General features: G+C 44.5%; 2 protein-coding genes across 2 annotated transcripts; both read left to right on the forward strand.

The window, feature by feature from the left end:
* Positions 1–4,189: 4,189 nt before the first annotated feature.
* On the forward strand, positions 4,190–6,244 carry N7458_004396 (WD40 repeat domain-containing protein; the record flags this gene model as incomplete). The annotated part of the gene is made up of 5 exons (XM_056907778.1): positions 4,190–4,306; positions 4,384–4,953; positions 5,002–5,076; positions 5,123–5,311; positions 5,426–6,244. The coding sequence occupies 5 exons, from the start codon at positions 4,190–4,192 to the stop codon at positions 6,242–6,244; spliced, it is 1,770 nt and encodes a 589-aa protein (XP_056766396.1).
* Positions 6,245–12,469: 6,225 nt separating this feature from the next.
* N7458_004397 (pyridoxal phosphate-dependent decarboxylase family protein) lies at positions 12,470–13,855 on the forward strand (the record flags this gene model as incomplete). The annotated part of the gene is made up of 1 exon (XM_056907779.1): positions 12,470–13,855. One exon carries the CDS (start codon positions 12,470–12,472, stop codon positions 13,853–13,855), a length of 1,386 nt encoding a protein of 461 aa, XP_056766397.1.
* Positions 13,856–14,609: the final 754 nt, after the last annotated feature.

Consider the following 14,609-nt stretch of genomic DNA (forward strand, 5'->3'; position numbering starts at 1 on the left):
GATATCGAGTAAGCACTTAGATCATTAATTTTTATTTAAAGACGACGTTCGTATCTAAATAAAAGCGTTACGCTTTTCCCTCGTTACTAGACAGAGTATACCTCCTCCTGCGGTTAGCTTATAAGTTCGGTCACAACATACGGAAGAAAGGAGAAAAAACATAGATCAGCAAGGCCGATTTCGAACGGTAATACTAAACCGACATTAAACGATTTACTAATCCTTAAGAGGAAAGTAACTAGTAAGAATAATGAAAAATGCGGATTACTAGATCGCTTAATCGTTAAACTCTCTTCCGATTCGTCTTATCGATCTTCAACGGATATAACACATTCATCTTCGATTTCGCTTCACAGCTATTATTCCGACTCTAGCAATTCTAGCAGCTCTATCTATTTAAGATACGGTGTACCAGTTTCTTTGCGATATTCTGCAACCCAGGATATTATAGTTTTAGCACCACAATTATCACTTAAACTATCTTATACAGAAATAACCAAAGACTAGAATATAGTTATCTGCTTATTATACCCTAGTACCATTCCAAAAGACCTCAAGGATTCTATTATTAATTTAAAAGTTATAGGCAGGGGAGAGTCAAAAGATACTAAAGCTAGACAAACTACTAGAGCACAGTTCTAGTTATAGTCAAGTTAGCATCTATCTAAGGGTTAGAGCTACGCTGATACGATTATCATTCGATACTTAAGGAAAGAAGCGATCCTAATCGTGCGATATATCAAGAACTACCCCATTAGCTACTTTCTCTTCCGTTCCCTTCCTTAGTCTTGATACTTTCGTGGAATACATAGGTAGTTCTCGAACTGTCCTCTTGACTCTTAAGAACTAGAACCGTAAATTGAAAAGGGAATCATTTAAATCAACTCATTAGAAGCTTAGTAATTACCTAAGCCTTTTCGTTAAATTCTAGCAGCCTATTTAAAAGATTAGATCTCCTCTCCTTAAAGCGAGATTGAGGTCTTTTGATTAGACGGTAGACTTAGAATAAGTAGACTCCTAATACAATACACTAAGACGGTTTCTTGAATATCAGTCCTAATATACCTACTACCGTTAGATCACATAGGCGCGGTAGTCCTATACAATCTTCTACCCTGTATGGTCGTTTAAGCTTCTAGCTTTAACAAGAAAATAAGCAAAGCACGTCTATATTCTAGCGTTCTCTAATCGCCTTACCTAATTTAAGGATCTTGCTATACTCCCGTCTAATATACGCGTTAATTAATTTTTATTGCGGCTAAGAAGTTATATATAAAAGGTTTCTGGCTTCCTGTAAACGGAACTTGGAGCCCGTCTAGCAATACAATAACAGATGCGGGCATCGGAATTACACAAATTCCGGGATAAGAGTTTTCTACAACCTACTTGAACGCTGCTTATGTTACCTCTAGGTCTTGATATTCGAAGCAAAGAATCTTTAGACCCTATTGACGCTTTGTTAATCTTACTATCTTAAGAAATCTAATATACGCCTGATAGGAAGGCTCCTTAGTTCCCCTCGATTCTATAGTAGATTAGGGACTACTAGGTAATTGTAGATAGGATGCTACCGAATCTATCGAGCTCCTTGAGTGAGCTAGCTAATCCTACCGTGGGATAGAGCTATAGTAGGTCTCTATAATTCGTTCTTTGTTTGCTATATAGGGTGCAGTACTTTATCGAGCAAGCAAAGAAAGCGTCGGGTATAGATAGGAAACTAAAAAGTTCTGCTTTGCTTTTACCCCTGAGTTCTCGAAACACTCACTAATCTCCCTAATAATTTTTCTTAGACCTAACCCAGTCGCAACCTTGACTTAGTGTTTATTTGATATAGTGCTCGATCTATAATAGGGAAGAACAAGACCTTGCGTACGCTCCTCCCGGCGGAAGATATATATATAATGTTGGAAATGCGTCTGGTGCATAAAACCGTAGAGGAAATCGTTCGTGCACACTAATCTTAGTGCCACGATTATGGAAGAGAGACGAATCAAGATAGAACACGATCGGCTGGTCAGACAGAAGAATCAAGCAGTGGAAGGTTGATTCAGATGGTCTACTATGCTAGGTAATTCTTCCTGAGATAAAAGAGATGTCAAACTTGTTTATTCTAACTAGGAATCAGGGTGCAATTTATAACATGGGGTACATGGCAAATATCACATAAGGAAATCAAGAACATTCGAGGTCATTTTGGAGTGTTACGTAGTCTCCTGCCTAGATAGGTAATGTTGATGCGATCGTTGAAGATCAATCCGATATATCAGAGAGCGGTGAACATGATGGCGTTTCATAGCAGGGAAGATGCAGAAACGGTGCATAGTAAGGAAGATGCAAGATAGTGTTCTTCCGCGGTAGAACCAGAGAGGTTGCTTAGTAAGCAGGCAGAATTCAGATGGCAATCTGGGCCTAAGACCCCACATATGCCGACATTAACTATGCGCCGAGGGTAATTTAGTTGTCGGATTCTCGTGTTGCTATATTTATCGCCTCTATTCGGGCTAAGAGGGAGGCTACTTCGACCCCTAATAAATTCTAGTAGATGGTAATCGTATCCGTGAGCCGTTTCACCGGCCGATTCTCGGCCTCCATAGCTTTGCTAAGAGCTAAAGCCTCCCTTACGAGCCGTGTATAGGCTGTATATCGTGCTTTAAGCTATGATTTAGTATTCCCTACCTCTATAGCGGTTCGCTTAGAGTTAAGCTTATCTCTAATATTATCTAGACGCGATTTAAGGCCTTTAAGGTCTATGCGGCCCTTAATAAGGAACCGCTTCGTAGTCTTATCTATCACGGCATGATTAATAACACGATTATAACGCTTCGTTATAAACTAGCGAATTGGCTGCTTACAGTCCGGGCACGATAGTATGATATTAATAAGTAAAGAAGAGACATCTCGGAGACCGTCGAATTTTCTATCTTTATCTCTCGTGTATACTTTATCCAGGCTAACTAATCTATTAACCGACTTACTAGTAAAGAAATGGCCGTATCTAAGCACGATGATAGGAGTTTTATCAAGACTGATTTCGGAATAGGTTTTCTATTTAAGTAAGTTAACACGGGCGTCTCCTTTATCGCAGCACTCTTGATATAGATTATCTAGATAGTCTTCCCCGTAGAGGCTCGGGTATTGATAGCCGTATTTAAGAATCTTAGTGCATCGCTCATTGCAAGGAAGCCGGTCGTATATTACCGCGTAAGGTATTGAGTAGGAACCTTGGTGTTTGCAGGACCATATGTATCTCTCGATGCATAGTGCACATGCCTTTCAACAAGGTTAGGACCCTACATTGTGATTTTCTAGCTTCGTATGTTTTTCAAAGATTGAATATTATAAAAAAATTTATATAATAGCATATCTTTCATGTCATCCCATTCTTCATTTGAACAAGTGTACTGACAACGTCTAGTTAGTCAGGGATTGAGTAATCTCAAAAAGTAGTATACAGTTCGGTTGGTTATGGGGAAGTGCACTATCACTAACTATGAATAGAACCATTCTGACGAGGGTTGAATGTTTGGACCAGAAGATTGATTGGGGCAAGTTGTCGGCAGTTCAAGCGGCAGCATTTGACTCCTTTGACAATCAACATGAGGATGAATGTCTTCAAGGCACCAGAACCGAACTTCTTTCCCAGATCACAGAATAGGCGAAATCGCCAGGGGGAAACCTATTTTCTGGCTAAATGGTAGGGCTGGAACAGGAAAATCAACAATCGCCCGAACAGTGGCAAGAACCTTCCAACAGGCGAAGGTTCTAGGCGCTAGCTTCTTTTTTAAAAGGGGTGAAGGAGACCGAGGAAACGCCATGAAGCTTTTTCAAACAATTGCTAGGCAGCTGGTGATTTCTATCCCCTAGCTGACCCCAGCTATCCGAAAAGCCATCAACGATGAACCCGACATTACGGGCAAACCACTCAAAGAGCAGTCCGATAAACTACTCCTTCACCTATTACTAAGTTTAAGATCAACCAGTCCTCAGACTCCAACTATAGTGATAGTGATTAACGCTTTAGACGAAGGCGAACGGGATAAGGAGATGCGAATCGTTGTCCAGTTATTACCCCAGCTACGCAAATCAAAAGCTATATATCTACGAGTCTTTCTCACGAGTAGGCCTGAATAGCCCATTCTTCAAGAATTCTCAAAGATCACAAGGCGTATACATGAACATCTGATTCTCTATGCGGTTCCTGAACCAGTTGTACAGCATGATATATCCTTGTTCTTGGAGTCCCGGCTATCTGAGATTTGGAAAACTCGTTCTCTGCCTAACGGTTAGCCTGGAGATGCTGATTTCCGTAGGCTCGTGAATTTATCAGTTCCGTTATTCATTTTTGCGGCTACTGCCTGCCGTATATTTGAGGATCCTCGATAGGACCCGAATAAGAGTCTGGTAGAGATCCTTGCGCATAAGAATAATAGATCCGAGTTCAATGTAACATATCTCCCTGTGATCAATCGGCTTCTTAAAGGACAAACCAAGAGGAAGGAGGAAATACTAGTCCATGAGTTTCAAGAAATTGTTAGTACTATTATAATGCTTGAGAGCCCACTCTCAATCATATCTCTTTCGCGGTTTATTAGACTGCCCAAGGAACACATTGATCGGAGACTAGACTTGCTACATTCAGTACTGGATATATCGAAAGATCCGACTCAGCCAGTGCGACTATTCTATCTGTCCTTCCGAGACTATCTTCTTGATCACGAAACCCGCGAGAAAATTCCCTTTAGGCTGGACTCAAAAGAAATGCACTATAAGTTGACCGTGAAATGCCTTTCTGTGTGTGAGAGTCTGCGAAAAAATATATGTACGCTGCCAAGTGATGGAACATATCGTGCAGAGATTGATCGTCGGAAAATCGATGACTACGTCCCTGCTGCATTGCAGTACGCCTGCCAATATTGGGCTCATCATCTTGTCCAATGCCGAAATTTGAATAACGTAACGCATGATGCATTCTTATTTCTTTAGACGCACTTTTTGCACTAGGTAGAAGCTATGAGCCTACTAGGCCTTATGTCGGAAATACTGAGTATTCTTGATACCCTCCAAACAGGCATATTCGTAAGTTCAGAAGATAGTCATACATGACTTGAACTAACACATTTAGGGCAACGAGTCTTGCTCAATCTTGGACTTCCTTCACGATGCAAAGCGCTTTGTTATGAAAAATCGCCAGATAGCTGATGAAGCGCCACTTCAAATTTATTGCGCAGGGCTGGTATTTGCACCTCGAACGGCAATAATCCGTAGAGAGTTCCAGTCAGAGCTTCCAAGCTGGATATGCCAGTTCCCACAAGTTAACGAAACCTAGAGTGCAGAATTACAAGCTCTCGAGGGCCATTCGAACTCGGTTAACTCGGTAGCCTTCTCGCCCGACGGCCGGCTGCTAGCGTCTGGGTCTTTGGATTAGACGGTACGGCTCTGGGACGCGGCGACGGGCGGCCTGCAGCAGACTCTTAAGGGCCATGTAGGTTCGGTTCGGTCAGTAGCCTTCTCGCCCGACGGCCGACTGCTGGCGTCCGGCTCTCTGGATCAGGCGGTGCGGCTCTGGGACACAGTGACGGGCGCCTTGCAGCAGACTATTGAGTACAATTCGGGCTGGGTTCCGATTCGCTACTCGCAGCGCTATTCAAGCTCTGCTCCGTCGGTGGCCTTCTCGCCAGACGGCCGGCTGCTGGCATCCGGTTCCTATAACCAGAGAGTGCGGCTTTGGGACACGGCGACGGGCGCTATACAACAGACTCTCAAAGGCCATTCGGGTTCAGATTTGTCAGCAGCGTTCTCGCCCGGCCGCTGGATGGTTGTGCCAGGGTCTCTAGATCAGACGGTGCGGCTCAGGGACACAGGACCGGGCATCTTGCAAGAGACTGAGGATCATTCAGGCTCGGTTACGTCAATGGCCTTCTCGCCGGACGGCCGGCTGCTGGCGTCCTGCTTTTTAGATCAGACGGTGTGGCTCTGGGACATAGCGACGGGTGCCTTGCAAAAGACCCTAAAGTCTAATGGGATAGTCACTGAACTCCAGTTCTCACAAGATGGTTCATATCTAATAACCAACTTAGGCACCCTCGATGTTCAATCCGGGCACGAAAATCATGCTTCTAATTCAACCAATAGAAATCCGGCGATCTTCATTCAGCAAGGACAGTGGATAAACCTGAACGGCAAAAATGCACTATGGCTTCCTCCTGAGTTTCAGCCTAGCTGTTCAGCGACAAGTGGGAATTGACTTGCCTTGGGACACGAATCAGGGCGGGTTTCTTTCATACGATTTCGTGCATAGCAGCTGTCAATGATCTCCATTTTCATTCCTTCCTCTATTTTCTAATTTCTTTGTGGAAGACTCTGGGAGAAAATTATGTATATAATATTGCCCTACAGGGCTTATGGAATGAGCCCTTCAGTTCCACGAGCTTCCAAATCCCATGTAAGGATCTATTGCGTTTGCCATAAATAACTAGAGTGTTCTAGGTGACTCTAAGTGACTAGTTCCAGAAGGTTTTTGGCACTGTAATGTGAAGTGACACCGGGAAAAAGAGTACGTAATAATTCTACCACTAAAGAGCACTCAATTTTCAGGCTAGTATCTTTGTAGTGGGGCCAAAAATTAACGAAAGAGAGCAAATTGGTGAAGCTGGTTTTGCCCTTCTCTGTAACAACACGGAGATTCAATAGGACGGGAATTACTTCTAATGACATTTCAACAATTTCGGAATTTCGGAATTTCGGAAAATTCCACTTATTCTAGATAACATATCTGGTGTACGGGCGAGCTACACGTTTCCCTTCCCACCCTATAAAGGAATACTAGTTATCGTATTATATCTTTTGTTCTTCTATCTCCTTCCGTTACCAAGGTACTCGAGACTTTTGAGTTTGCTAGCGAAAGCAAGATACTGACTGATAAGGTAGAGATAATTGGGCGATTTAGTGCAAGACAAAACACACACTGATTCTTGACGGAATCAGGCTGCGACCATGGTTTGTGCGGGTTTAAATAGGGAATTAGTATATAGACCCCCCTACTCGTAATTGGACCCCCCCCCCCCCCCCCTTAACGTAGTTCCCACATGACCGGGCCACCCGGTTGAGCGGGCCACCCCAAAACACCATACTAAATACAATTATTCACTACTTCATATTTCAACACCTATAAGCAAGGAAATGGTAAGCTCGTACGGAGTACAGTAAGTTAAGTTAGTTAACGTAATCCACAGCCGACCTGGCCACAGCCGACCTGGCCACCCCATCTAAAATCGCGTCTTCCTACCGACCTACCTATTTCAACCACCTCCCATGCCACCAATTCGCACTGAATCTTCGCAGAACTCGGTCAACCAGGAGGGCAAGATCCTATTGGCCCTTTCCGATTTAAAGGATGGCCGCATCAAATCTATCCGCGCGGCAGCGAAGCTATACGCAATACCTCGGTCTACCTTGCTCACACGCGCCCATGGCCAGACCTCACGCGTTGATAGACGCCCTAATAGTCATAAACTGACCCAAAATGAAGAGGATTCCCTTGTTGAATGGATTATCTCTATGGATACGCATTGCGCAGCGCCTAGGCCCGCTACTGTAGGAGAAATGGCTAATCTCCTCCTGGCTGCACGTGGAACAACCCTTCCGCTTACCGTTGGTGTTAATTAGCCATCAAATTTCGTCAAACGCCGCGATAAGCTTCGTACACGATTCTCAAGACGATACGATTACCAACGTGCCCTTAATGAAGATCCGAAATCGCTCCGGCAGTGGTTTTCTACCGTACAACGTATCATCGATGAGAAGGGTATTCAGCCAGAGGATATCTACAACTTTGATAAGACAGGATTCGCGATGGGCCTTATTTCAGCGTAGAAGGGGGTTACACGGGCAGAATACTATAGTCGGAGGGCTATCCTACAGCCAGGAAATCGCGAATGGGTTACTGCGATCGAAGCAATCTGCGCAGACGGTAATTCACTCCCGCCATGCATAATCTTCAAAGGCAGTGTTTTCCAAGCCGGCTGGTTTGATAACCTACCAAAAGATTAGCGATTCGAGGTCTCGAATAACGGCTGGACGACTGATGAGATTGGTCTACGCTGGTTACAAAAGATCTTTGTCCCATCGACGAATTCGCGTATACACGGCCGATTTCGCTTATTGATACTTGACGGTCATGGCAGCCATCTTACACCCCAATTCGATCAAATCTGCGCAGATAATGATATTATACCTCTTTGCATGCCTTCGCATTCATCGCATATCCTACAACCACTTGATGTTGGGTGTTTTGCAGTGCTAAAGCGCGCGTACGGTCGCTTCATAAGCGATCTTGCCCGTGTAGGATATAACCATATCGATAAGTTTGATTTCTTAGACGATTACCAACGCGCACGGCTAGAGGCCTTCCAAAGGCCATCTATTATTCAGAATAGCTTCGCAGCTAGTGGCTTAGTGCCGGTCGATGCAGAAAGAGTGCTCTCGAAGCTTAATATCTCTCTACGAACACCTACACCACCAAGTAGCCGGCCAAGCAGCAGATCTAGCCAATTCACACCAAAAACGCCCTGAACTATCGTTCAGCTACAAAAGCAATCTTCAATACTGATAGATCTACTAAGCCGGCGGTCAAATACTCCTCCAACCCCATCAAGGATCTTACTAGATCAAATCATCAAGGGCCACTCTATAGCCCTACACAGTACTGCGTTACTTGCGCAAGAGAACGCCAATCTACGCGCAGGGAATGAGGAAAAACGCCAGAAACGCAATCGGTCAACTAGGCAGATAACTCATGAAGGTGGCCTATCGGTTGAAGAAGGCCTACAGCTGGTTCAACAGCTAAATCAGCCAGTAGAAGGTAATGGGGTGGTATCGCATGAGCAGGGCGATTTACCTACTCAGCAGGATCAGCCACGCAAGAGGGCTCCGCCTACATACAGTGGTGCGGGCAGATTGGGCACAAGATTAATCAATGTAAAAATCGCTAGTTCAGGATAAATTAATGCTTTATGGTTGAGATATCCTGTTTTAAAATCTTTGGGTGGTGGTAGGTGGCCAGGTCGGCTGTATGGCCAGGTCGGCTGTGGATTACGTTAACTAACTTAACTTACTAACTTATACGAGCTTACTATTGGGTCACCCTAGGGACACTACAGGATTTCCCTACAGCCACTACAAAAGCTTATGTAATAACTAGTTAGTTAGTTATACCAACTGCTTATGTAATACATCACATGACTCTATTTTCCAACGTCACTCTATCCACTATAAATTCACCACTATTGATTTATCCAATCTAATACTAATTCAACTAATTCAACTAATTCAACCAATAGAAAGCTGCCCTATTTACATGACCGGATAGTATGGCCAATTATACCGCATTTAGAACACTTTGATGGGGCCTTCTTCTTCTTTGGACCAATAAGACCTGCTAATGAAGCAGTAGCTGGTGTATGAATCTCATTTCCTTTCGATCTGACCTTTGGCAAACTTGGCTCGAGGATCGGTAACCAATCAGCTTCCTCTATTATAGCCGAATTCAGCCTCCAGAAGGGATGAATGGCTGATAAAGGGATTGGCTTGCCCTGATCTAGCTATTGCTTAATCTGATGCGCGCAAGGAAGGCCTATTGTTTGGACGAAAGCACCCGTACAAATCGGTAACGGAGCAATAGGAGTAGATCTTTTAGCTTTATCTACCTGTTCTTTAATCTTATTAGCTGCGTAGTGTGAGATCTGTCGAGTAATTAGCCTATAAACAGGTGAGAATGCGTAAGTTAGCTGTTTAATCTTATCTCTCTTTGCTTCATACGTAACCCTCTCGATCTGATGTAAGATACTATGACTAATACGTGCCTATATAGTCAATATATCAACACTAGATGATTGGATAAAGCGCTTAATATAAGTATGTGTGCCCTCTATACGTGAGGTTGCTGTATTACCTAGATGAAGATACTGATTCGTCCAAAATTGGACGAATCGCTCTTTATGAATTAGCTATATGTATTGAAGATAGGATAGAGCACGTGGGGATTTGATCTGGTATTTAGTTTTTAGATCAGATAACCTTATTTTATAGTCAGATTCAGTAGACGCAGCTACTAATTGATGCTAATATCTATAGAACTCCTCCCATTCCTTATTCTGATTCTCCTGATCTTCTAATTCTTTATCCTGATTAGCTGATTCTTCCCTAGAAGGGTCAGATCGAACGAAAAGTGGCTTGCATTTTGCTAATACAGCCTTGTTAATATGCTATAGGCATAAAAGATGCGGCTAATCAGGGTAATTCGTCTTAATTGCACTAATTAATGCAAGATCTCGGTCAGTACAAAGAACTAGGCTAGGATGAATCGGGTCTAGCCAGGAAAAGAATATCTGTAGGGCCCATTGATAGGACTGCTCCTGCTCATTTAACATAAGACAGAAAGCAATACTAAAATTCGAATTTAACGGAGAGCAGCCAATAATATGCAGTAATGGCATATTATATCGATTTGTCTTATATGTGCAATCTAAGATAAAGACCCTATTATATTGATTAGCTAATTGGATCGAGTCATTATATGCAAACATAAAGAAAGTTATACGCCCTTCTTTATCCTGTTTTAGTGCATAACGCCAATTAGTCTCATTTAAGTGGCTAATAAGATATTGTACTGGCGTCCGATTCGCTAATTTATCAGATAAAAAGGCCATCCGTAGATTCTCTAGATCTCGTATTGTGATTCGAATATCAGAATACTCTGCACGGATTAGATCAATCAACTGCCGGAATGGGATATTGTGAGATATAGGGCAAGATGCCTAAACCGTCATACAGCATATCAAGCCAGATTCATAAGGCCTATACAAGATGGCTGAATCTCAATAAGCTTTATGCTATTATATCATCATTATCCAATCGGATAATCAGGCATGAACAGACGTATCATAGTATACGATCTACATCATCACTACGGTCAATGACACGATCTACATCATCACTACAGTCAATGACATCGTACAATCAAGCAACCACCGATCAATCAGCTACTGCATGAGATCACTATGCATCTAGATCTATCTGCATGAGATCATCATGCATCATCTAGAACGATCACATGCAAGAGACAAGTTGATTATAAATATGCCCTGCTTTCTCTACCAAGATAATAATTATGTTCAATATATACAAGCAAGATTCAATACAATCAACCAAGCTTCAGTCCTACTTTACTTTTCTCTCATCTTATGATTCTAAGCCGAATTGATTTTATCCTTCCTATTCAATTAAAGGAAGAAGATCAATTAATCTTACTTCCTCTCTACCTAACCTGCGCAGCATCGCTTGCTCACAGATATCCTGCTCAAAATAGGTATAGATCTTAGCCTTCTGGTCGTCTAACAACTGCCTATTTCGGGCTAGTGGATGAGTAATAAGGTCAGCTTTCTCTGTCTCATGTGAGTGTGTAAGATCGAAGGATTTGATAGACCACTTTCCGTTTGCTATTCGATCTGATCTTGATGCATAGATAAAGAATAGGCAGCTAATCATACGCGAGGATGTACGACGGCGCTTAGCCCTATTTGGAGCATTGATTCGATCTTTATACTGCCCTGACCTATTGCATTGCAGACGAACGTTGCGTAAAGCAACAGATCGACCAATCGAGATGACAAAACCATGCGAAATTGCATGCTTTTGGAGGGCCTGAATCAGGTCATCGCGGTTATCGAAAGATTGATTGAAGATAGGGTCCATTGCGGGGGAGATGATTGGTCAGATTTATCAAATTGATAGATAATGAGATAGATTGAGATGAAATAGTATTTAGAAAGTCATATAGGGGTTTGTTGATATTTAGCCTTGATATTCGTTACCAGGGTAACATAGAAAATAGGCCATCTCGAAGTCATGTGATGTATTACATAAGCAGTTGGTATATTACATAAGCTTTTGTAGTGGCTGTAGGGAAATCCTGTACTGTCCCTAGGGTGACCCCTTACTATTTCCTCGCTTATATAAGTAATTTTAGCCAGAACGGGTAAGGGTGGGTCCAGATACGAGTAGGGGGGGCTATATACTAATTCCCTATTTAAACCCGCACGAACCATAGTCGCAGCCTGATTCCGTCAAGAATCAGTATGTGTTTTGTCTTACACTAAATCGCCTAATTATCTCTACCTTATCAGTATCTTGCTTTCGCTAGCAAACTCAAAAGTCTCGAGTACCTTGGTAACGGAAGGAGATAGAAGAACAAAAGATATGATACGATAACTAGTATTCCTTTGTGGGGTGGGAAGGGAAACGTGTAGCCCGCCCGTACACCAGATATGTTATCTAGAATAAGTGGAATTTTCCGAAATTCCGAAATTCCGAAATTGTTGAAATGTCATTAGAAGTAATTCCCGTCCTATTGAATCTCCGTGTTGTTATCGGCATATCACAACAAAACGCACTACCTCCCTGTTTCGCAAAGATGGCAAAACACGCGCTCAGCATACCCGAGGCAGAATTGAAGCAACTAACGGCAACGGCAGCTGAGCTTGCAACCACATATTGGTCATCGCTGAGCACGTTACCTACCTTTCCCTCGACCAGCGGTCCGCAAACATTTGAACTGTTCACGAGACCCTGGGATGAGGCCCCGCGCGGCTCAGATGTGTTGCAAGACTTCAGCGTAATCGCACAACACGGGCGGCCCTCGGTCGGCGGTTTCTTCGGCTATGTGGCAGGCTCAGGTGAGCCAGTTGGCGCCATCGGCGACCTGCTCGCAGGCGCCCTCAACCAGAACGTGACTGCTTGGCGCTCAGCGCCGTCGGCAGTTGTGGTGGAACGCACCGTGGTCAAGTGGCTCGCCGAAGCCATTGGCTGCGAGGGCTTCAACGGCAGCTTGTGCGGTGGAGGGTCGGCTGCGAACTTGATGGGGCTTGGCATGGCGCGAGAGGCCAAGCTGCCCGCAAACGAAGAGGGCGTCATAGGCGGTGTGGTTTATGCTTCAGAAGAGGTGCATATGTCGATCGCCAAGGCCGTCGCTCTGCTTGGCCTAGGCCGCAAAAACTTGCGCCTGATCCCCACGGACGACCAGTTCCGCATGCGGCCGGATCTCCTACAGGAAGCAATCGCCGCTGACCGGCGAGTCGGACTGAAGCCAATTGCTGTTGTTGCGTCGGCGGGAACGGTCGCCACTGGGGCCATAGATCCGCTCGAGGAGATTGCCGCTGTCGCCCGCAGAGAAGACTTGTGGCTGCATGTCGACGGTGCGTATGGGGCGGCCGCGGCGTTAGCCGTGCCGGAACGACTCAAGGGGCTGGCACTTGCAGATTCGCTGTCTCTTGACGCCCACAAGTTCCTCTACCAGCCCATCGACTGCGGGTGTCTCCTGTTCAGGGATGCCCACTTCGCTCGCAAGGCATTCTCGAACAGTGGCGACTATGTCCAGGTGTTCAGCCAGGACTCGATGGAAGCTTTCGCCTTCTTCGATGAGTCCATGGAGTTGTCGCGGCGCTTCCGGGCGTTGAAGCTCTGGATGTCGTTCCAATATCATGGGCGACAGGCGTTTCGTGAAGCAATACTGCGTGACCTCGCCCACGCCCAGACACTGGCGACAGCTATCGGGAAGGAGCCAGATCTTGAGCTATTAACGCCAGTAACATTGAGTGCTGTTTGCTTCCGTCATCGTAGCAAGAACAACCAGGCAATCCTTACGCGCGTTATTAAGAGAGGCCGTGTCTTTATCTCCAACGCTACAATCGACGGCCACTTTGCGCTGAGGGCCTGTTTCGTCAACCACCTTACAACAGAGGCTGATGTAGAGGCCATAATATCGGAAGTCATTGAAGCGGCAGGCGAAGTCGATTCTTGAAGCTTTTGAATCGTTTGGAGGCCACAGTATGGCTCTGATCCGATGAGTGGGTGCCTGAGGTGTCAGCGCCCACCGCCCCAGATAGATAGATAGTTTCCCTTTTGGGAGATCACACAATCAACAACTCTCTTCTTTCGTGTCCTAGGCAGTTCCACAGAAACCTCCGAAGCGGGTTTATAGACCTGGCGGACATCGTAGGCGGACATCGTAGGCGGACAATATTCTTGCGCTTCTTTGGCAGGAAGTAGGACTCTCCCTTGTTCAATTTCTCTGGAGTGGAGTGGAGCTTAGTGATAGTTTAAGAAAAAATCACCAAATTAACAAATTTTGTTATCACGAAGATGAACAGGTTATATCTCATTAAATGTCAGATTGTAACAACAACAGCTAGAACCTTGGAAGTTTCTAGAAATTGTTTCGACGTATCCATGGGTAACTTACGGGGCCGTATTACATTTCATGTTTTATACCATACGCCAAGACAGTCCAAAACAAGCATGATCTGCAGGCCAGCTTGATTTTCCCTAGGCGGTTTCACTATCGTCTTGGCGGTGGGGCTAGAGATAGTTTCTCTGAGTAAAACATGGAAGCCAATTTCGAATATTGCTGTAGGTCTAGGCCGCTCGGTAGGTGTAGCCGGGAGGTTCAGAGGTAGGGACCAAGGGCCGAAGCCGGTGGGAGAGGTCCTCTTTGGTAGGCAATTCGGCAGTGATTTCGTTAAGCGTTCGCTTGCGTGTAACATTAGTAGATTTCT

Source organism: Penicillium daleae (assembly GCF_028827525.1).
Source record: "Penicillium daleae strain IBT 16125 chromosome Unknown utg000005l_segment0_segment0, whole genome shotgun sequence".
Taxonomy (NCBI): Eukaryota; Fungi; Ascomycota; class Eurotiomycetes; order Eurotiales; family Aspergillaceae; genus Penicillium; species Penicillium daleae.